We start from the raw sequence: 24,287 nt of genomic DNA on the forward strand, positions 1-24,287 counted from the left end.
AAAAATTCCTTCCCGACTCCAATCATGCAATCAGAATAACTCCCTGGATCAACGACCCCTCTCTAGTAGCCATAGCCTGTAATATTATTACGCTCCAGAAACACATCCAGGCCCCTCTTGAATTCCTTTATTGTACTCACCATCACCACCTCCTCAGGCAGAGAGCTCCATAGTCTCACTGCTCTTACCGTAAAGAATCCTCTTCTATGTTTGTGTACAAACCTTCTTTCCTCCAGACGCAGAGGATGTCCCCTCGTCACAGTCACATTTCTCAGTCACAGTCTCCGTTTCTTCATTAACTTTTCAGACATCCTGATATTCAGCCTGCTCCTAGTTTCAGTTATTTCTCGTTCATTCCATTGGGGGACACAGACCATGGGTATAGCTTAGAGATATTACTAGGAGGGACACTATGCAAAAAAAGAAGCTCCTCCTCCTCGGGCTATACCCCCAGGCACCTCCAGGAGAACTTCAGTCTTTGCTTAGTGTCCGTCCAAGGAGGTTGACTCTTACTCTTCTCCTGTTTGTTTTTTTCTGTTTTCAGATGGGGACGCAGGTCAGCATTGCGCTTTCCTGGCCCCTGTGGAGTGTCTGCCACGGTCTTCTGAAGGTTCCTGGCTACCTCCCATTCCCCCACAGAAGAAAAGTGGATCCAGGCTCGACATGTAAGCTCTGGCATCCCACCAGCTGCTGGGACACCTGCTGCCTACCCTCCCCAGAGCACTGCCCTCCTTTGGAGTCAGATGTCTGAAGAGGTGAATCCCTGCTGGTTTGGACATCGAGGGAGCATGCTGAGCAGATAAGTATTGCCTGCTTCAATCTCCCTTCTCTCTCTTCCCTCCCCCCTATCTTCATGTCGTTTGTCTGGCACTCTGAGGCCGCCTGGGTGAGCTGGAAAAGGACCTGCTGGGGGCATTTTTTCCTAGAGGAGGGGGCCTTCCGGGCAGGGCTGAGGATTCCCTATCTTCATTTTTCCTACCTGCCTACAGCTCAAACGGCAGCTTAAGATCGGCAGAGACAGGACGCCTCTGCATATGATTATTTCCGTTCCTTTAGACTGCGGCCGCTGCGCTCTCTGCAGCTCCCCGCCGGACCGCTCCATCATTCATTAACCCCTGCTGCGCCGTACAGCTATGGGGTGTACTTTGAATCGCGCGCGCGCGCGCTTTTTTCGCGCCGCAATGACGCGCTCAAGGGGGCGGAGCTTCGGCGTCCGGCCTGTTTTCTCCTTACGCCGGAGACTCTGCTGGTTTGTGGCCGTGCAGCTCCTCAGTGACCGGAGACTTCTGCTGTTTGCCTGGGTGGTAGGAATTGCAGCAACCTGGTAGGAACTCTGTTTTTACATTGGAATCCATCATGCCTAAACCTGGGGCCCCTAAGCCTTCCAAGGCTCCCTCTCAGGCTCCATTGGAGTCATGTAAGATATGCCTTAGGCCTTTTTCTGTCACTGGTTCTTGTGACTCATGCCCTGCTCCTATACAGGATCAGCCTCCTTCTCTTGCTCAGCCCGGTCCTCCCTCTGCCCCTGCGGAACCAGCGGTACCCGCCTGGGCCTCCGCCATGTCTAATGCGGCAGCTGATCTGGCCTTAGTTGCCAAGGCAGCCATATCCTTCATGGAGCGCATGGCGGCTACTACCCCTGTGGCAGCCACCACTCCATCTCCTCTCAGTGACTCTCACAGAGGGCGTCTGACTTCTAAAAGGCAGCGTGAGCGGCAGCATTCCTCCTCGGATGACTCCGCTTCTCCCCCTCGCCTTGAGGCATGCCCGGTTGACTCTCCCCCCCGCAGGGAGCGCAAATCCGAAGGGGAATTGTCCGGATCGGACGAAGTCACGGAGCGGGAACCCCTGCCTAAGCTTTCCACCATGGTAACAGAGTTGGTGGCAGCCGTCCGTGACACTTTTAATATACAAGGGGATTCGCCTCCCTCCACTAGTCGGGAGTTCTCCCTTTTTCCACCTAAGAAGCAGGAGTCCGCTGTGTTCCCTATTCATGAGGAATTCACTGCGGTCATATCAAAAGCTTGGGATCGTCCTAATCAAAAGTTTTCGGCCACCAAGCGTATGGATACACTGTATCCTTTTCCAGCTGACACAGTGGAAAAGTGGACTTCTTCCCCTAAGGTAGATCCTCCGGTGGCCAGGTTAGCCAAGAACACGGCCCTTCCCGTCCTAGACGGTTCCTCTCTGCAGGACGCGGTGGACAGACGTTTGGACTCACTTTCCAAGTCTATCTTCTCCCTGGCGGGCGCTTCCCTGCGACCGGCCTTCGCGTCAGCTTGGGTCGCCAGAGCCCTTACAATGTGGTTGCAGCGCCACCACCAGGATCTGTCAGAACAGGACGCCTCTGCAGATACTCTGGATTTTATCATTCAGATGTCTCAAGCTTCCAAATATCTCTGTGAGGCTTCAATGGACATCGGCTCCCTCTTTGCCCGTATTTCGGCCCTCTCTGTCATTCAGCGCAGGGAGGTCTGGCTGAAGGTGTGGGATGCTGATGCCTCATCTAAGCGTTCACTCGCTAATCTTCCCTTTGAAGGGTCCAGGCTCTTTGGGGCTCAACTAGATGAATTTATTTCGGCCGCAACTGGGGGCAAGAGCACTCATCTACCTCAGCCCAGGACCAAGCGTCCCTTTCGGTCTCGGCCTTCAGGTTTCCGGGGCCAGTCCTTTCGTCGCTTCTCCACTGCCAGGACGCCGTCGTCCTCATCGGCAGGGGGGTCCCAGGACTCCCGCAAGAAGCCTTTCTTCAAGCCCCAGCCTTCTTGGCGGCCTCGGGCGCAGTCAGCCCGTCCTCCTGCTCCCAAGCAACCCTCCGCATGAAGGGGTGCCCCCACCCCTCGTGGTGGGGGGGACGTCTGCTCTCCTTTCAACAAGTTTGGAGGGCTCACGTTCTGGACGCCTGGGCTCTGGAAGTGGTGACGTCCGGTTACAAGTTGGAGTTCGCGTCCAGTCCGCCGGAACGTTTTTTTCCCTTCTCGCGTTCCGGGGGATCCGGCCAAGGCCTCGGATCTCTTTTTTGCGGTCTCCTCTCTTCTGGACCGTGGTGTCATTTCCCCCGTTCCCCCAGAAGAGCAAGGGACAGGTTTTTACTCAAACCTGTTCGTTGTTCCAAAGAAGGAGGGGTCAGTGCGTCCGATCTTGGATCTAAAACTTCTCAACAAGTTTCTACGGGTGCGGAAGTTTCACATGGAGTCCCTTCGCTCCGTTATTGCTTCTCTGAGTCCAGGAGAATTCCTCGCGTCTGTGGACATTCAAGACGCCTACTTGCACGTCCCTATTGCAGAGTCCCACCATCGTTTTCTGCGCTTTGCCATAGGGGGGCGTCATTACCAGTTCGTCGCCCTACCTTTTGGGTTGGCGACCGCCCCTCGGGTTTTTACGAAGATTCTGGCGCCTCTCATGGCGCTTCTTCGCACCAGGGGCATCTCTTTGTTACCATACCTAGACGACATCTTGATAAAAGCTCCGTCTCTTCCACAGGCCGAGGACAGCGTCCGAATCACCGTTCAAGCCCTGGAACGGTTCGGGTGGCTGATCAATCTTCCCAAGTCCTCTCTTCACCCCTCCCAGAGACTCTCGTTCCTGGGGATGATCTTGGACACCTCGATTTCTCGGGTGTTTCTTCCGGATTCCAAGGTTTCCCAGATTCGACTGGCAGTGGTGTTTCTTCTACGCTCTCCACGTCCCACCATTCGGGAGTGCATGCGGGTGCTGGGCCTTATGGTCTCCTCTTTCGAGGCGATTCCGTACGCCCAATTTCACACTCGTCCGCTACAGCAAATGATCCTTGCCCTCTGGAACAAGAGCCCTCGGGGTCTAGACACTCCTGTTCTTCTGTCCCGGCAAGTTCGAGCTTCTCTCCCTTGGTGGCAGTCTTCCCTCAACCTATCGTCAGGAAGGTCCTTCCTTCCGTTCTCCTGGACGGTAGTCACCACCGACGCCAGCCTCATCGGTTGGGGAGGTGTTCTCCGGAACCTCACAGTTCAGGGTATCTGGTCGACGGAGGAGTCCCGTCTCCCGATAAACGTCTTGGAACTAAGGGCGATTTTCCACTCCCTCTCCCACTGGACTCCTCTCCTTGCAACTCGCCCGGTGCGTGTTCAGTCGGACAATGCCACGGCTGTGGCTTATGTCAACCATCAGGGCGGGACCCGCAGTCGGGCAGTAATGCAGGAAGTAGCGAGGATCCTCTTATGGGCGGAGTCGCATGTTCCAGTATTGTCGGCAGTGTATATCCCGGGAGTCGACAATTGGACGGCGGATTTTCTGAGTCGCACCAGGGTGGATCCGGGAGAATGGTCTCTCCATCCGGAGGTTTTCGAGGACATCTGCAACCGATGGGGCCGTCCGGACGTAGATTTGATGGCTTCCCGGCTCAACCACAAGGTGCCGGTGTATCTAGCCCGCGCTCGAGACCCGCGGGCGGACGGGGTAGACGCGCTGGTAGCTCCATGGCAGCGGTTCGGCCTCCTTTAACGTCTTCCCTCCGATTCCTCTGTTGCCGAAGGTGCTGCGCAAGATAGAGGCGGAGGGGATACCAACCATTCTCGTCGCCCCGGATTGGCCTCGCCGCGCCTGGTTCTCCAGCGTCGCTCGTATGTTGGTCGACGTTCCTTGGCCGCTACCCGACAGAGAGGATCTCCTGTCTCAGGGGCCACTCTTCCACCAGAATTCACGGCAGCTGCGTTTAACGGCGTGGCTGTTGAGACCTCCATCCTAAGGAAGAGAGGCTTCTCTGAGGCGGTGGTGAGAACCATGATCAGGGCTCGGAAGCCGGCTTCTTCACGGATCTATTATCGCACCTGGAAGGCCTTCCTGGTTTTTTGTGAGAAGTCGGGCTACCCGCCCCTACGTTTTTCTGTCCCAGTGGTGCTGTCCTTTCTCCAATCCGGCCTTGACATGGGTCTGTCGCTCAGTTCTTTGAAGGGTCAGGTTTCTGCTTTGGCTATCTTTTTTCAGAAGTCCATTGCCTTTTTGAGACCTGTGAAAACCTTCCTGCAGGGGGTGGCGCATTCTGTTCCCCCGTATGTGCCTCCCTTGCCCCCCTGGGATCTCAACTTGGTTCTGCGCGCCCTTCAGTCGGCGCCTTTTGAGCCTCTGAGGGAGATCTCTCTGGTTTTACTTACCTGGAAGGTGGTTTTTCTGGTGGCCATAACCTCCATCAGGCGAGTTTCGGAGCTGGCCGCACTTTCCTGCCGAGAACCTTTTCTGGTCTTTCACCAGGATAAGGTGGTGCTCAGACCGGTGCCTTCTTTTTTGCCCAAGGTGGTTTCTCCCTTCCACCTTAACGAAGATCTTGTCCTGCCCTCTTTTTGTCCTTCTCCGGCGAACCCCAAGGAATGCGCTCTCCACTCTCTGGACGTCGTCAGGGCTCTGAAGGTGTACCTGGGGGCTACTGCCTCCTTCCGGCGTTCAGACTCTCTCTTTGTGATTCCTGAAGGGTCTCGTAAGGGCCTGGCGGCTTCCAAGGTCACCGTGGCGCGGTGGATCCGTTCCGCTATTGCTGCGGCCTATCGCGCTCGTGGCCAGGTTCCGCCGTCACGGATTACTGCTCACTCCACAAGGGCAGTGGGAGCTTCCTGGGCTAGACGCAATCGCGCATCCGTTTCCCAGTTGTGTAAGGCGGCCACTTGGTCGTCCTTACATACTTTCACAAAGTTTTATCAGCTACACTCTCTAGCCTCGGCTGATGCTATTTTTGGGCGCAGGGTATTGCAGGCTGTGGTTCCTGTTTAACTGCGGTACGCTTATTCCAGGCGGTGTTGGGTTTGTTTCTTGTTCCCACCCCATGGACTGCTTTGGGACGTCCCATGGTCTGTGTCCCCCAATGGAATGAACGAGAAAAGGAGATTTTTGTGAAACTCACCTGTAAAATCTTTTTCTCGTCTTTTCCATTGGGGGACACAGCTCCCGCCCCTTTTTTTATGGTTTTCGCCTTATGGTGTGCGGTGTGATGGTTTCCATTGTGTTTTATTTCCGTTCTCCTTCTCCTACTGCTTTTGCAACGACTGAAGTTCTCCTGGAGGTGCCTGGGGGTATAGCCCGAGGAGGAGGAGCTTCTTTTTTTGCATAGTGTCCCTCCTAGTAATATCTCTAAGCTATACCCATGGTCTGTGTCCCCCAATGGAAAAGACGAGAAAAAGATTTTACAGGTGAGTTTCACAAAAATCTCCTTTTTTCATGTCTGTGACCCTCATAGTAATAGATGCTGGATCTGTCTCTCCAGGGTCCTGCTGTCTTCAGCAGCTCTCATTTATCAGCACATTAAAATTAATGGGGGTCAGAGTATAGCAAAGAAAAGCATTTTTTTTTTTTTTCCATTATTAAATCAAGAGTAACTATACAAATGTGGTATCATTGTAATCATACTGACACTTAGGATCAAGGGAACAGGTGAGTTTTCTTGCATAAGGAACAAAACCCATGAAACAATGGCAGAACTGCATTTCTTTTATTTATTTATTTATTTATTTTTTATGCTAATTCCACCCCATTTGGAATTTTTTTTTTTCTGACTTTCCACTACATTATATGAAATATTAAATGATGTTCTTTGTAAAGTACGACTTGTCCCGCAAAAAACAAGCCCTCCTGTAGCTGTGAATGGAAAAATAAAAAAAGTTATGGCTCTGGGAAGGCAGAGAGTGAAAAATAGAAAATCCTCTGCTGCTGAAAGGGTTAATGAATATTTGAAAAGGGGGTTCTATACCTTTTTTTTTTTTTTTTTTACTGATGATCTGTCCTTTTGGATCGATCATTAGCATCTGATCGGCATGGGGGCCGACACCCAGGACCCCCGCCAATCAGCTGTTTGAGATGGCAGCAGCACATGCAGTAGCGCAGCTGCTTCCCGCTGGCCTGGGTGCAGCTCAGCTGCGTTCACCTCAGTGGGACAGAGCTGTGACCAGGACATGTGGCATAGTCGTGATATCGCTGGCCGTGGCGCTACTGCAAGCTCTGCTGCCTTCTCAAACATCTGATCATCATTATCCAGGCTTGCACTACAACTCCCAGCTCACCTGTAGCCAGGATGGTTAGCCTGTAAGGCCGGTTTCTTCAGTGCCATTGATCGTGGGATGATTGCCGTTGTATAATTTTGCTATATAGATGGTGCCTGAAGCTGTAGAGGTTGTCTGAGCCCAGCCGGCCGCCGCGGGCGAGATATTTGTGTGGGCTGAGTGTAATTGCACAGACATAACACTGCTTGTACTTTCTCTTCTCAGCAGTTCCAAGCTGCCAAATGACTTGCTTGACATGCAGCCAAGTTTCCAGCCAGCTGTTCATCCGCTGAGCGTGCCACCAGTAGCGAGTACATGGGGAGGTAAGGAGCGTGCCTGAATTTTATGCTAAGCCTGGAACATGCCGTGAAAGCTTTACATATCCTCCAGCATCACATCGGCTTTTCAGTATTAATAGGGTGAATGTGCTCCACAGTGTGGCTGGCTCTCAGTGTGCGAGTGCGATTCTCCGTTATGGATATTGCTATTTTCACAAGAGGAAGCGGAGCTTACGACACAAGCTCTGCAATGCTTTCAAAACAGCTGATTGGCGTGGATGTCGGGAATCGGACCCCCACTGTTCTGATACTGATGACCTATTCTGTGGTTAGGTCATTAATCTTAAAGCACTGCACAACCCCTTTAAAGAGGTTATCCGAGACTATAAAAAGCTCCCCCATATGCCCGGGCCTTTCACAATGAATATACTTACTTGGCTCTCTGCGCCGCTCCTGGTTCTCCCCATGTGCGGATAAAAACCGTAGCCGTGGCGGTGCAGGTAAGTATATTCAGTGTCAGGGGCCCGGGCATATGGGCGAGCTTTTTATAGTCTCGGATAACCCCTTTAAGGTAACCTACCCCAGGAAACCTCCACTTAGGATAGAGGTGAGAGGTAATCTTTGCATTGGTAGGGGTGAAGTAATTCCTCTTATATCACACCATCCACGGGAAGCTGTACTTGCTCTGTGTGAAGGTGCAAAGTGCGATCAGACGCTTCCCTTTCCTATGAGAAATGGGCGAGTTGTATGTAGGCCATGTTAATTACATGTCTCTACTCTGCTGAGGTGCATGTTACCCTCTGCTTACATGCCCCAATTCTTGCAAAACTTTGGGGGGAAAAATTGGGGACTAGCTTAATAGTGTCAGAGACTGAGCAGTACTGTAAGGGTAAGTTCACACGTGCCAGATTTGTTGGAGAAATTGACCCATCCCTCTTGATTGGGGCTTGCAGGAGTCCATGTACACGCTGCAGAAATAACCCCATTCAGATATTTGGAGAAGGTTTTCAGTTGTGGCAGAAAATCGGCCGAATGTGAACGCGTCCAGACTATATAATTGACTTTCTCTCTTGCTAGCAATCTGTTTTGTCTCCTTCTCTAACCTGCTTTTCTCTCTGCTTCTTCTAACCTGTCCTGTCTCTGAATGGGGGGAGCAGATCCTTTCACGTCCGAAGCGGTGGATGAGTCAATCCCAAATCTTAATCCTTTCCTAAGTAAACCTAGCGATGGTGCCCATCTACCCGCTAAAACCACTGACACCACCAGTTTCACTGCTAAGACTCCTAGCCATGACATATTTGTTGGTAAAGTACCCTTCGATCTATATCCATCTGCTCAGTGGCTGCAGTTATCTGTGTCCCCCCCCCCCCCCCCATATCATGTCCCTCTTGTTTAGACTGTAGTCTAATTTGTCTTTGGATCTTTAGATCATACCAGTCCCTTCTCTGCTTGGTTGAGGAGTAGGCTGGCCAATGTGTGGGATAACCCAATGCTTGTGCTGATTGGATATGGGAATCCACTTGTGATTTACCGTCCATAAGGAAGCATTGATGAATTGTACATTACTTATCCTGTACTGATCCTGAGTTATATCCTGTATTATACTCCAGAGCTGCACTCACTATTCTGCTGGTGCAGTCACTGTGTACATACATTACATTACTTATCCTGTACTGATCCTGAGTTACATCCTGTATTATACTCCAGAGCTGCACTCACTATTCTGCTGGTGCAGTCACTGTGTACATACATTACATTACTTATCCTGTACTGATCCTGAGTTACATCCTGTATTATACTCCAGAGCTGCACTCACTATTCTGCTGGTGCAGTCACTGTGTACATACATTACATTGCTTACCCTGTACTGTACCGGAGTTACATTCTGTATTATACTCCAGAGCTGCACTCACTATTCTGCTGGTGCAGTCACTGTGTACATACATTACATTGCTTACCCTGTACTGATCCGGAGTTACATTCTGTATTATACTCCAGAGCTGCACTCACTATTCTGCTGGTGCAGTCACTGTGTACATACATTACATTACTTATCCTGTACTGAACCTGAGTTACATCCTGTATTATACTCCAGAGCTGCACTCCCTATTCTGCTGGTGCAGTCACTGTGTACATACATTACTTATCTTTGTAAATATAATGTAGCCTCTTGACAGTCAAATAAACTTAAATTAAAATAGATGTCAGCTTTATGAGCCTTCAGGAAATGAGAGAAGAGGCTACAGAGTGAGCAGTCAGAGCTCATCCTATGGATTTTACACAGTAGGGCACAGAGCAGCCTGCAATATTTGTGAATACATAAAGGCTGCAGATGACAAGTAAAACATTTTTTATTAATTATTGTAAATGGTTTTTTTTTACCACATAACACCAATGCAAAGCAAAATCTTCCTTTATCATGCCCATGGCCTAAACCAATTATTTTCAATAGTTATCTGAGAAGTGATAATAACAGGTAGGGTAGTGCAGCATCAAGTTAGAACACCCCCAGTTGTCGCCCACTTTTATGGTCCAGAACGGAGAGCTGCTCAAGTGTATGTGAACCTTCAATCTATTATATTTTCCTCTTAAAAGGGTTGTCCGAGTGTTTTAAAGGACATCTGTCAGCAGTTCTGTACCTATGACACTGGCTGACCTGTTCCATGTGCACTTGGCAGCTGAAGGCATCTCTGTTGGTCCCATGTTCATATGTGTCCGCATTGCTAAGAAAAAAAATTGGTTTTAATATATGCAAATGAGCCTCCAGGAGCAACGGGGGCGTTACCATTACACCTAGAGGCTCTGCTCTCTCTGCAGCTGCCGCGTCCTCTGCACTTTGACAGGACCAGGGAAATACAAAGTATATTAGAAAGTTTCATGACTGGTTAGACTTTTACACTAAAAGGTACGCCCCTTTAAGGCCCCTCCATGATATGGGTCAGTATACGGCTTCCACGTAGCATCCACCCCACTATTTGTATGTCTGTAGTGACACCGTCATATACCGACCTGCGCCGACTAACTCCTTTCATTCTGTCACCTGAATTAACAGATTCTTTCTGTGGGCCTCAAGTCTATCCTAACGCTTCCCATTTCCATACTGAACCCTCTACAGTAGCTGGCCTATATGCAGGTAGGTACCGGGACCACCGAGTCCTGAGGAATTGTGTGACTGGAAGATAATGAAATGCCTACGTTTATAGAAAATGATGTTCATCGGGTATCATTCTAAACACTATCTCCCACCACATGTAGGCCCATGTGCAGGCAGCCCTACAGGACCACAGTATGCCTAGACATGAAGATCGGCTCCCCCCAGTGCTGGTCAGTGGGCAGGATGTTATGGGTGGGGTTAGTCAATGGGAGTTTATTTTTTTGCCTAACTGCATACAAGGGAGAGGGGGCTCCTGCTGCAGTCAGATACAGGACAGTGAGGAGAAGGAGGGGGGACATTGATGATGTCCTGGGACACCATTTCTGGATATATTTCTCAATTGTAATATGAGACAAATTAGAGAAGATGACGAGAGGAGACTTTTGGAGAATATCACTGGGTGCTGCTGCTCTGCTAAGTTCTCAATAGCGGGTTCAGGTGACCTTTTTTCCTCTTTTGGAGGAGGGCGAGACATAAGTGATGGATTCAGTCACCGTCTTCAGGGCTGGATGGTTTTGACCCTGTGTAGAGTGTTTTTGGCTACTTTTTGGATGATGATGCCCAGTTGGCATGGGTGCACATGTGCCCAAAATAACACGTGCCATTGTAATCCATTACATACCGGTATGCTAATCCCCACTGAACCACTTAGCAGAGCTCAGAGGGGGTCGTGAGTCACAACTGGTTCCCCAGCAGCAGGGGGTGCTGCTGATTTGTCTGCAGGCTCTTTGCGTTATGACTGGATCACCGGATTCTTTAACCTAGAGCTAGTGAGATTCGCTTATACACCCATAAGGGACTGAAGAACCTAATGAGAAGTGTGAAAACGCCATGGCGAGCACCATAATTTGTGTTTTTTTTTTTTTTATACTACACAGATCTTTTAATATTTCTACTCTGCTGTAACATGCCGCGGTGCGTCTGACTTCTCCACTGGTGGGGGATCCTTCAGCCTCCTGTTATTTGGTTTTTGAATGCTCATTTGTTGGCAGCTGTGATGCATCAAGGGGAGATACCGAGCAAATTGTCCGCTTGTGAATGAGTCTTGGCAGAGGTTCAGCCCGGCTTCCAGCAATGAATAGATCATCCTCTCTATTTGTGAGGCGAACGCGCGGCTGCTTTGTAACTCCCATAGAAATGAATGGAGATGTGCATGGCCACTGCTCCATTCATTCAGCGTCTGAGTGCACCATAGAGGTATATAGGGGTTTAAAGGGGTTGTCCAAGACTTTTATCCTAAAGATTGGTCATCGGTATCTGATCGGTGGGTTTCCGACAAGCTACTTGAGAAGGCACTGGCGCCCCCTTTGGGTGCTGCGGCCTTCTCTCAGCTCACCAAGCACGTCGCTGTACATTGTGTAGCGGCTGTGCTTCAGTGGGGCTCAGCTAGGTCTAGGCCACGTGACCGATGAAGGTGACATCACACGGCCTAGGCAAAGCTGCGAAAAGGCCGTGGCATTACTGCGAGCGCCAGTGCCTACTCAAACAGCTGATTGGCGGGGGTCCTCAGTGTCGGACCCCCACCAATCAGATACTGATGACTTATCCAGACAATAGGTCATCAGTATAAAAGTCTCTGAAAACCCCTTAAAGTAATTATTTCTGTAATCATCCATGTCGGTCAAAGCTACCCAGCTTTCCTATAAACAGAAAGCACTAAGTACTTGGGTTCCAGAGGAATACACAAGGACTTGTGGATATGTGATCCCTCATCTTCCGCCTTTGTGTTTTGCAGGGTTTACTCCATCTCTAGCTGTTCAACCACAGACCTCCGGTGGCCTTAATGTCGACTTTGATTCTGTTTTTGGCAACAAGTCTCCCACCAACATTAATATAGATCCTACAGGTAAGAGCCGAGTGCAGAAAATGTGGCACTGTCCTGCCTGCCACCCCCCCTGAAGTCAATAAAAAGGGTTTATTGCTGCGCGGACCCCTCTGTGGTAAATCAGCAGCACATTTCCCTGCAGAGCGCCACCACAGAAGTAATGAAGCATTACACAGTTCTTATTGATGGCAGTGGGATGTGTGTGAGGCTCTGTTCACATCGTGTATGGTCTGTACATAAGGTTGTGAGTGTCCCCATTATATACCTCCGTGTATGCCACTGCTAAATCATGAAGAGGCACACAAGGCAAAAAAACATAAGCCGCGTGATATACATTCTTGACCGTGGCCCACTGCATAGAAAAGCATAGTCTACATTAAACATGTCCACTTGGGACACGTGAAAAATTGATTCTCATTTCTTTAGTCTATAGGATAAAAGTGACATTTTAGGGGCCGGTTCTCCCACTATCCCCTATCCCAGGCATGCTCAACCTGCGGCCCTCTAAAACTACAACTCCCACAATGGCATGCTGGGAGTTGTAGTTTTGCAACAGCTGGAGGGCAGCAGGTTCAGCATGCCTGCCCTATACATATGCAGGCTCAGCGTGACCAAGCATGCTTGTGTTCTCAATGGCAAAACGCTCGTTCATCGGGTGATTGAATTGTTAGTGCAGCACAAAAATCCACTTTTCCTGGTGGCATGATCTGCTGCTGGGGAAGAGTGATGGCATTAGCATGTAAAGGTCTCCTCCGCTAGCGATCAACAGATTGTCGTGAAGGAACGCTTCCTTCCTGACAATCTGCTTGTCCATTGTCCCGTGTAAAAGGACCTTTATATTCCTGGCAGCAAAAAAGATTGGGCATGATGAAATTAACAGCCTGATCCTTCTCCACCCCCAAACATCAGAAGGTCACTTGCACTTTAGATTTGCAGTTGGTTCCACTCTGATCAGCAGGTTTGGCTGACATCCATCTAAGGGCCTCATGCACATGGCCGTGGCCCGCAAACAGCGGGTCTGCAATATGCGGGTTCCGGCCATGTGCGCACCGTATCACAGATGTGGACCCATTCACTTGAATGGGTCCACAATCCGGAGCTGCGGTGCGGAACGGAGTCATGGAACCTCACAGAAACACTACAGAGTGCTTCTATGGGGTTGCTCTCCGTGCCTCCGCGCTGCAAAAAAATAGAACTTGTTCTATTTTTATTTTTTTTGCGGTGCAGATGGATCACACACATTCAAGTTGAATGGGTCTGGTTCCGTCACGGCAGCTGCATGGATGGTGCCCGTGCATTGGGGACCGCAATATGCTGTCCCCAATGCACGGAACAGCCGAACAAGGGCTGCGTGCAACAGTCCTAATGCATATGGTCAGCTTTATACTAGTGCATAACATGTTTTCTGTTGCTGGATGGAACACAAGTGTTTATAGTCACTGACGGCAATCTAAGATCTTGAAGATGTTGAAGAGCGTGCAGGCTGTGCATACAATACATTGCACCCTCTTAATATACATGCTTGTCTTTCATCCCAAGCTTTTGATGACATGGGAGGCCTGCTGAAGCCGACCGTAGCATCTCAAAATCAGAGCATCCCCTCATCTAAAAACCCACCGGGCAAGCTCGTGTCTGACGACTTGGACTCCTCTCTGGCCAACCTCGTGGGCAGTGAGTATGATTAGTGGTGCATTAACACCCATTGTAAGCCATTAGAAGTTCTCTGCTCATTCACTTCTGTTATCCCTTGTAGATCTGGGTATCGGGAATGGGACCACAAAAAAGTGAGTAAAAGGGGACTTTAATAGTTTCTTTTGGGGTAGAGTGGACTTTGGTAAATGATTTGTAATTATAATTTCAGTGACGTTTATTGGAGTCAGCCTGGAGAAAAGAAACTAACGGGAGGGACCAACTGGCAGCCAAAAGTGGCCCCAACCACAACCTGGAATCCAGCGACTTTGGTGAGCAAAAATGACCACACTTAGAATGTAGTACTTTTAATATTTAAATGGAATTTTCACCTGTGATCACTGCTGTTATTTTAGCTTAAAGAGGACCTTTCACCAGAATAAAAACCTCTAAACTGACTATACAGACGCGTAGAGCGGCGCCCAGGGATCCCCCTGCACTTGCTGTTATCCCCGGGCGCCGCTCCGTTCGCCCGCTATAGCCTCCGGTATCTTCATAGTTAGGCTCCACCCAGGGGAACCTGCCGCGGTCTCTTTCTCCTATGCTGTAGCGCTGGTCAATCACAGCGCTCAGCTCTCAGCCTGGCTATGAGCGGAGCGCTGCGATTGGTCAGCGCTACAGCATAGGAGAATGAGACGCTGTCAGGTTCCCCTGGGTGGAGCCTAACTATGAAGATACCGGAGGCTATACCGGGCGAACGGAGCGGCGCCCGGGGATAACAGCAAGTGCAGGGGGATCCCTGGGCGCCGCTCTACGCGTCTGTATAGTCAGTTTAGAGGTTTTATTCTGGTGAAAGGTCCTCCTTTAAATTGTCATCATTCTGCTCTGGTTAAGATCTCTGTATATCTTATTTTTTTTAGCTTTCTGAGCTTCATTTTATTATTACAAAGCTCCATATCCCCTGCATAGATATAGATTGAGTAGGGTACATTATACCTGTCTGCAGTCACCACTAGAGGGAAGCTTCCGGCGTACATTGAAATGAATGGCACTGTATGCAGGGAGTGCCCTCTAGTGGTGGCAACCGGAAGCCAGAATTTTACCACTTAAATGATACTTTGGCACTGTTCTCTGTGTGGCTGAGGACAGTAGTTGGCTGCAGTGGTGGTGCTGCAGTCTGTAAACTAGTGGTGGCAGGAGGACTGGACCAGCAAGGCAGGGGATGCCGCAGTATAGCATCTATAGCATCCTCCTTTTTTTTTATTTTTTTTATCCTGCACCATTTGAGGGCTTGTCTGAGATTAATTATGTCGGGCAACCACTTTTAGAAATTTATCAGCACAGAATATTGGATTTAAAAGCAGCAAGATGATGGGCAGACACACATTCTGCCACAGCATGAAAAATGGCACAAAGTCTGAAGTATTTCTGATAGACGGGCTCTCTAGCTGTGCATTTTCAGAAAATATTTGGAAATAGTTTACATAGTGATTGCTTTTTATCCAGTTATCTGTATACGTTGCACTGATCATGTAGTACAACCAGCTGTGTACCCCAAGCCGCAGTCGCCTTTGTGCAGGGGGTCAATGATTAATACATGGATTTTACCAGACTTAGGAGAGTCTGGCAGCTGGTCTCCCTTCCCCCCCCCTTCCCTGCTGATCATGAGATCGGGGGTCCTGCCAGTCACTGTTTGAGAGGGTGGGCAGTCCAACATGTCTGTGGCTGCTGCCTCCATCTCTCTGGGACTGTTGAAGAGTCTGTCGCCCTCGGCTCTCATCACAGTCCTATGCAGTTGCAGGGGACTGAGAGCAGACACGAGCGCCTGCCTCTCCATTCACATGGGGGTGGATTCAAGACTCCAGACCTTGTGATTGGATTGTGGTCCCAGCTAGGGTTGAGCGTACAAGGTTCGGGTTATCTAAGAATCCCGTTAAGTTATGGTCCGTGGTAGCGGAATCCATAACAGAATTCTTAGCTATCCCGAACCTTGTACGCCGAACTTGAAAACAGAAGTTCGCTCAACCCTAGTCCCAGCTGTCAGACCTGCGCCGATCAGACACCAATACCCTATGTGTGCCTCGTGGGAAACCCTGTTTTGGCATTTTGCCCCCCCCCCTTTTTTTTTTCTCGGTAGCTGCTCCAAAGTATAGCGTCTTGCTAAATTTCATGTTAGATCAGGCATCCTCAAACTGCAGCCCTCCAGCTGTTGCAAAGCTACAACTCCGAGCATGCCCGAAAAGCCTACAGCAGGGCATTGTGGGAGTTGTAGTTTTGCAACAGCTGGAGGTCCGCAGTTTGAGGATGCCTGTGTTAGATGGTAGCCATTTGTACCATCTGGGTTCACATTGCACGTTTATTAGGTCATTGCCAGTAGATAGAGGTGAATGGTTAGCCTGCAGATGCTCGCTGTGTATACAGGTCACACCCATCTGCCGACGTCCCTTTTATTTGTCCCCTGCACCCTTGTTAGCAATGTCTGTACCGTTTTGTGTAAGTTTGTGTTCTAATCTTGTGTTATTGCATTGTTCGTCTCGGTGACCCGTAAACCAGAATGGCATGCATTACCCACCATACGTAAGTTGACGCAAAAAGCCTCTCTGCTTTAATCTGGCATGCAGTTGTGACTAACCCTTTTGCCGCGGCAGCGCAGGTCCCGGCACCCTGCCTCCTCACTCTAATCACGGTTTGTGTCTAGAGACCTGAATCTTCTTGCACTGCACCCGGTGCACCCTGCATCCTTCCACTAACGGCATGGAGTGCTGCCTCCCGATTCCTCCTGCTTCTTCTAGCTTGGGCGCGGAGCTGACCTCTGAGCTACGGGAGATTGCAGTGATGATGGTTTCTGCATGACACTACTTTACCGTCTTGTAATCATCATTCTTGCTCTGCTTGAGAGCTGCAGTGCAGCAAGAGCCTGAGGGGCACTTGAATTAAGTGACCTCCATCTTTAAATGTTCATTGTAAGTCCAATTCCTTTATTGGCGGGTGTCGGACCCCCGCCAATCTGATATTGATGACCTATCCTGAGGATAGATCAACAATATTAAAAGCCCGGAGAGCACCTTTGAAATTATCTTGGGAATGGTAGAGCAGATTGTTTTTCTATCCTCAGGATATAGGTCAGCAATATGAGATTAGCCAGGGTTAGTCTCCCAGCACCCCCACGATCAGCCAGAGCTCTAAGCACTGCTGCCTTTTCGCAGCTTACCAAGCACAGCGCCATTCATTGTATAGTGGCTGTTCTTGGTATTGCATTCACTTGAATGTTGCTGAGCTGCACCTAGGCCATGTGACCAATGAGCATGATGTCACATGGTCTAGGAAGAGGCCCACAGCTTCTTCAAACAGCTGATGGGTGGGGACGCCAGGAGTCAGACCCCAGATGATCATATATAGATGACCTGTCCTGTTATGAATCCCGGAAAACCCCTTTGAAATGATTCATTTCTACCTGCAGTCGCTACTGGAGGGAGCGTACTGCACACTGGTTATCCATTGAACTCAATAATAACACTGTATGCAGTAAGCTCCCTCTAGTGGCGGCTGCAGGCAGCGAGCATGTTGGGATTTAACTTGTCTAAGCAGGGGATGTGGATCTCGGATTCAGAAAAATGGGCCCCTGAATAATATAATTATCTGCTAAGAAGCAAATATGCACAGTTCAGTTTAAAAAGTTATGAAAGATGGACAAACACTTTAAATAGCAACCCTCAAGTGTCCTAGAAGTGACTCCGGGGCGGTTCAGATTCAAGTCTCAGTGGTAGTATTGATGGTGGTCTTATTTTGGGGGATTGTTACTTAAGCATTTGCTCTGTGTGTTCCAGATTGATTTTTTTCGGCTCTCAGTCTGAGCGCCGTCTGTTCTTATTCCTTATCTCTCACGTTGCAAACTGTACCACACTTGGGATAAAGGGGCAAGTGGCAAACAGGTGCTTGGTGGTTAGACCCCGAGCAACCAGACATTGAAGTCCTATATCATCAATGTACCATCTAGGTTTACTCCAGTCCTGAAAAATTCACCCGGAAACCCCTTTTTCTCCTCTGGCTAAAATGATGCTCTTCTGCTTTCCGGGGCAGGTAGACCCTCTCATTTGCACAGACTTGGGACTTCATGTCCGAATGGGAGATGCATGGACGTAATAGCCAGTTGCTCTACCCGTACCCTACAGCGCCATTATACACGGACTCCTCAGGACTGCTCACACTACAAGGTGCAGTCATGCCGCCCACCATGAGAAGACTTCCTTGGGATCATAGGGATTGGAAGATTGCAGTGTTGATGGAGCCTGCCCTGAATGTCACATCCAAGAGGTCGTCCTGGTGCCAAAAAGCCTACCTTATGGGATAGATACAGCACCTCCCACATACACTGCACCCCATTAATCCCCATCCAAGGCCCTGAGAGGACTGGGTGCGTGTAGTTGCATCTTCCTGAATGCTGCCGATGAAGCTCTTGAACGCCTTTATCAGCTGATGTATGGAAGTTAAGAAAGGAGGTTCTGCAGAGATTTTCCTCTCTGGAGGTCCCATCATGTCTGTCCATTATAGGGACACCCCGTTGATTTCTGTGAGAAATGTGTAATGCGTAATTTAACCTGTGGTGGCGCTGCACAGGAATTAAACGCTTGCTGCCAGGTTCCCTGCAGATGAAATCTGATCGCTGCAATCATTGGGTTAACCTTCTGATAGTTTGTAAATCGTGGTCGACCCCCTTCAGCTTTTGTACATGCTTTCCTAGGGACAAACCGTTACAGTGCACACACCTTGGTATGAAAAGTGTGGCACCAGATTTCTGTACGTAATAATTCTATTGAAGGGAGTCTAAAACATGTTATGTAGGTGACAAGCTGACTATAGAGCTCTGTGGGAGGCAGATCCTTAACACTCATGGTACCCGGGTTTAGTTTTTCAGAGCCTCCAAAGTGCAAAAAACGAAGTTTTAAAGATAGGTAATTTGCATTTCGCAAGTGCCTGGGGGCGGATAGTGTGCTGTAAGTGCCCGGTAGGCCTCTACCCACAGTGGGCAATGTACTGCTCATGCCCGGACCCGGTGGTAAAGCGAACAGGCGCTGGATTACGACTGGAAACGAGAATGACGCGGCAAGGATACAGGGCTGGCCGGATGATACAGACGGGAGAAGTCCGCCCCCCCCGGGCACTTGCAGCACGCTGTCCGCCCCCCCCCCCCCCCCCCCCCGGGCACTTGCAGCACGCTGTCCGCCGACCCCCCCCACCCCCGCCCCGGGCACTTGCAGCACGCTGTCCGCCCCCCCCCCCCCCCCCCCCCCCCGGGCACTTGCAGCACGCTGTCCGCCCCCCCCGGGCACTTGCAGCACGCTGTCCGCCCCCCCCCCCCCCCCCCCCCCCCGGGCACTTGCAGCACGCTGTCCGCCCCCCCCCCCCCCCCCCCCCGGGCACTTGCAGCACGCTGTCCCCCCCCCCCCCCACCCCCCCGGCACTTGCAGCACGCTGTCCGCCCCCCCCCCCCCCCCCGGGCACTTTGGAGGCTCTGAAAAACTAAACCCGGGTACCATCAGTGTTCTAGATCTGCCTCCCACAGAGCTATAAAGTCAGTTTAAAACATGTTATGTAGGAACATGTTCTATTTTACGGTACGGACGGATCACATAACCATTCAAGTTTAATGGGTCTCTATCCATCCGGGCCGCCGCACAGATGTTGCCAGTGCATTGGGGCCGCAAATTGCGGTCCCCAATTTACGGAACGGCCGCATAACGTTTGTGTGCATGAGGCCTAAAGATGAAGATTCTTTTCTATAGACCTGATCTTGGAGCGCAGAGTCCAGGCAGTCGACATGTCATGGCTGTGCTGCCATCACGTGTGCTCATACATGTGATATACCTTTGTGATAAGGTGCCAGTGGACTAGACGTAGAGTCGGTCAGGTATAGCTCAGCTCTGTAGGTGATGGTCTTTCTGCTTTCTTGTATCGTATACCCTGCAAGTTGATTTTTCGTGCTGGTTTTTGCAGAGATCTTGGCGTCTGTAGGCAGCCCATACACTCACTGACATAACGTGTCATCTCGCCTACAACAACGTCGTTTTATAAGCCCTGACCTTTTGCAGCTGCCGAGTTTCAACACAAGAAGTCTTTTCAAAAGTCAGCATGAAAAAAAATATCACTTGCGGGAAGTGGCGGCTTCCAGCTCTTCCTTTTAATAATTGAGTGTGGCGTCTCGGGTGCTTGTGTTGATTCAGCCTCCTGCTTGATACGGGGAATAAACTTTCCTTATTTTTGGCTTGTAATTCACTGTCTGAGCACAAATCACTCAGGTCCGTGCAGCACATCACTTCTCGCTTTGGGTCACCTCTGCTGCATGGCCACACTGCAATGGCCTGATACAATGCATTACCCTGGTTTCTTGGATTTTAACGTACGTCCTGTTTTTCTTCACGTAGGCCCCACCAGTAATGGCTTATCCAGCTACAACGCCCACAGGGATCACAGCGTTCGGAATGGTAAGGCTTGTCACACACTGGTTTTTCATACAGCAATTCTAACTGGTTCCCTTTTAAGGCTACTTTCACACTTGCGTTTTGGCTTTCCGTTCGTGAGATCTGTTCAGAGCTCCTACAAGCGGTCCAAAGCGGATCAGTTTGCATTCTGAATGGAAAAGGATCCGCTCAGAATGCATCTGTTTGCATTAGTTTTGTCTCCATTGCGCTTTGGAGCCAAACGGATCCGTCCTGACACAATGTAAGTCAATGGGGACGGATCAGTTTTCACTGGCACAATAGAAAACTGATCCGTCCTCCATGGATTTTCAATGGTGTTCGAGACGGATCAGTCTTGGCTGTGTTGCAGATAATACAAACGGATCCGTTCTGAACGGATGCATGCGGTTGTATTATCTGAACAGTTCTGTCCATGACGGGTCCGCATAAAACGCGAGTGTGAATGTAGCCTACGACCTCATGCACACGACCGTGTGTATTTTTCAGTCTGCCAATTGCGGATCTGCAAGATACGGATGTGGTCTGTGTGCCGTCCACTTTTTTTTTTTTTTTTGCAGACCCGTTGACTTTAATGGGTCTGTGGTCCACATTTTGCGGCCAAGTATAGGACATGTTCTGCCTTTTTGTGGATCGGACATACAGATGCGAAAAGTACAAGGATCATCCATGTGCTTTCCAGATCTGCATGTGATTACGCAAAAAAGATAGAACATGTCCGTAAAATGCAGACCACAGACCCATTGAAGTCAGGCCTGGTTTGCAGGCCGCAAAATGGATGCGGTTGAAAAAAAAACAAAAAACAGGGAAAGTTAGGAGGCACAGGGGACACACATCTGTCTTTCCTGCCTTTTTCCTTTGAATGTTGTGGTAATTCTGGCTGAATGCATTAGACCAGGGATGGCCAACCTGAGGCCCTCCAGCTGTTGCAAAACTACAACTCCCAGCATGCCCAGACTGCCTATATCTATTAGCCTACAGCAGGGCATGGTGGGAGTTGTAGTTTTGCAACAGCTGGAGAGCCGCAGGTTGGCCATGCCTGCATTAGACTTATCAGTGGATCCTCAGCCTTTTGGCACAATCTTCGGGTCTGGCGGAACCTCGGGCAAGAGCAGCAGATATTGATTGGACAAAATGATAAGGCTACAGCGGTGCCGTAAGTTCCCTATATTGAAATGCTGTGTCCATGGGAGATAGATGCATGTCTATAGATAAATTGCAACCAAATTAAGGGGTTCTCCTCTCTTTCTTCAGGATAGGTTTGATAGATTTGGTGAAGGTTAGAGCATGTCTGTGAGGGGTGGAGGTAAATCGTCTTTTTTACCGAGGGTAACCATAAAAATTTTAAAAATGGCTAGATGTGTTAACGGAGAAACTGCAGTGGAGAACCGGTGTGAAGTACAGTGAAACCAATTCACTTTTTAAATAGATTTAGGGTACTTTCACACTAGCGGTAAGGAACTTGTAGTAGTTTTAATTTGGCTGCCTCACCCATGGAGGTCTGGATTTGGAGTCACACTCAAAATTAAAGTGGAAAAACACACTACAGGCTGATCCAACTTTGATGTAATGTCCTTAAAACAAGTCAAAATGAGGCTCAGTAGTGTGTGTGGCCTCCACGTGCCTGTATGACCTCCCTACAACGCCTGTGCATGCTCCTGATGAGGTGGCGGACGGTCTCCTGAGGGATCTCCTCCCAGACCTGGACTAAAGCATCTGCCAACTCCTGGACAGTCTGTGGTGCAACGTGACGTTGGTGGATAGAGCGAGACATGATGTCCCAGATGTGCTCAATTGGATTCAGGTCTGGGGAATGGGCGGGCCAGTCCATAGCATCAATGCCTTCGTCTTGCAGGAACTGCTGACACACTCCAGCCACATGAGTTCTAGCATTGTCTTGCATTAGGAGGAACCCAGGGCCAACTGCACCAGCATATGGTCTGACAAGGGGTCTGAGGATCTCATCTCGGTACCTAATGGCAGTCAGGCTACCTCTGGCGAGCACTTGGAGGGCTGTGCGGCCCTCCAAAGAAATGCCACCCCACACCATTACTGACCCAATGCCAAACCGGTCATGCTGGAGGATGTTGCAGGCAGCAGAACGTTCTCCACAGCGTCTCCAGACTCTGTCACGTCTGTCACATGTGCTCAGTGTGAACCTGCTTTCATCTGTGAAGAGCACAGGGCGCCAGTGGCGAATTTGCCAATCTTGGTGTTCTCTGGCAAATGCCAAACGTCCTTGGGCTGTAAGCACAACCCCCACCTGTGGACGTCGGGCCCTCATATCACCCTCATGGAGTCTGTTTCTGACCGTTTGAGCAGACACATGCACATTTGTGGCCTGCTGGAGGTCATTTTGCAGGGCTCTGGCAGTGCTCCTCCTGTTCTTTCTTGCACAAAGGCGGAGGTAGCGGTCCTGCTGCTGGGTTGTTGCCCTCCTACGGCCTCCTCCACGTCTCCTGATGTACTGGCCTGTCTCCTGGTAGCGCCTCCATGCTCTGGACACTACGCTGACAGACACAGCAAACCGTCTTGCCACAGCTCGCATTGATGTGCCATCCTGGATAAGCTGCACTACCTGAGCCACTTGTGTGGGTTGTAGAATCCGTCTTATGCTACCACTAGAGTGAAAGCACCGCCAGCATTCAAAAGTGACCAAAACATCAGCCAGGAAGCATAGGAACTGAGAAGTGGTCTGTGGTCACCACCTGCAGAACCACTCCTTTATTGGGGGTGTCTTGCTAATAGCCTATAATTTCCACCTGTTGTCTATCCCATTTGCACAACAGCATGTGAAATTGATTGTCACTCAGTGTTGCTTCCTAAGTGGACAGTTTGATTTCACAGAAGTGTGATTGACTTGGAGTTACATTGTGTTGTTTAAGTGTTCCCTTTATTTTTTTGAGCAGTGTGTATATATATATGTGTGTGTGTGTGTGTGTGTGTGTATATATATATATATATATATATATATATATATATATTTATATATTATTATTATTATTATTATTATTTTGTATAATTGATTATTATTTTTTTACTGTTATTTTGCAGCCTCAACAAATGGGACCTGTAATACCACAGCAATCATTGATATACAACCAGCCTGTTATGAGACCACCTAATCCCTTTGGCCCTGTATCAGGAGCACAGGTAAGTTCTGCCGGGTCCCTAGTAGAGAGATTCTGTGCTCCTCATGAGCCATTATCTAAATTGGAGACCCCCTCAGGAGGATAGTTCTGGTTGCCTTGTCTCCTTGCGCGAGGTGATCATGATGGCCGTACATGACCAATGTGTGTTACGTTTTCCTTCATTACTTTCCTATGAAAATCACAAACGTATCGTAAACTATCATTTAAGCCAAGATGTTACCAAAGGCAGACCAGCGCCTCAAAGAACAATGGTAAAGAGGTTTTCTATCTCGATAGAAGCCAGCACAGCAGTCGGGGCCCGGCTTCTCTAACCGTCTGAGGGTGGCTGCAGGGGAACGATAGCATTACATGGTCGCCATACTTGCCGAGTGTCTCCTTCATCCACCCCTCCTAATGATTTCCATAACCCCTAAGTAATCTTCATAGACTATGGACAGTTGGAGGGGAGCTGCAGGATCAGACAGTTGGAATAGGAGCTGTATGCCTGAAACGGCAGGAGATTTTCAATTTAGATTATTTGAAAAGTAGTTTCATTTTTCATTTTGGAGCATTAAAAAAAAAAATTGGTTATGATGGAAGAAAGTTATTTAACTTATCCTAGAGGTATAAGGAGGTTTAGCCCGACACTTTGGCCCTAAGCATCACCTGCCATTGTTGGTGCTGTGGTCTCCTTTTGGGCCCCTAATGTGCCTGAGACCGCTACATTTCCCTGAGTGCATCTGATGCATGGTATTTTTCTCCACGCACTATTTATACCTGCAGTCCTGTGCCA

At 49.5% G+C, this 24,287-nt stretch overlaps 1 protein-coding gene across 12 annotated transcripts in view; it reads left to right on the top strand.

The window, feature by feature from the left end:
• The window catches only part of PICALM (phosphatidylinositol binding clathrin assembly protein), a 74,648-nt gene that overhangs the window by 41,535 nt on the left and 8,826 nt on the right, over positions 1–24,287 (top strand). For 4 of the 12 annotated variants that reach the window (XM_040426376.1, XM_040426377.1, XM_040426381.1 and 1 more), the window contains exons 12-20: positions 7,227–7,324; positions 10,332–10,412; positions 12,169–12,279; positions 13,798–13,929; positions 14,012–14,042; positions 14,120–14,219; positions 16,441–16,464; positions 20,310–20,369; positions 23,418–23,516. In XM_040426376.1, coding sequence (XP_040282310.1) covers positions 7,227–7,324; positions 10,332–10,412; positions 12,169–12,279; positions 13,798–13,929; positions 14,012–14,042; positions 14,120–14,219; positions 16,441–16,464; positions 20,310–20,369; positions 23,418–23,516 — 736 coding nt within the window. Of the gene's footprint in view, positions 1–7,226; positions 7,325–10,331; positions 10,413–12,168; positions 12,280–13,797; positions 13,930–14,011; positions 14,047–14,119; positions 14,220–16,440; positions 16,465–20,309; positions 20,370–23,417; positions 23,517–24,287 lie in introns of those variants that run through there. The other 8 variants (XM_040426378.1, XM_040426387.1, XM_040426380.1 and 5 more) reach the window with 8 other exon arrangements.

This window comes from Bufo bufo, chromosome 3, assembly GCF_905171765.1.
Source record: "Bufo bufo chromosome 3, aBufBuf1.1, whole genome shotgun sequence".
Taxonomy (NCBI): domain Eukaryota; kingdom Metazoa; phylum Chordata; class Amphibia; order Anura; family Bufonidae; genus Bufo; species Bufo bufo.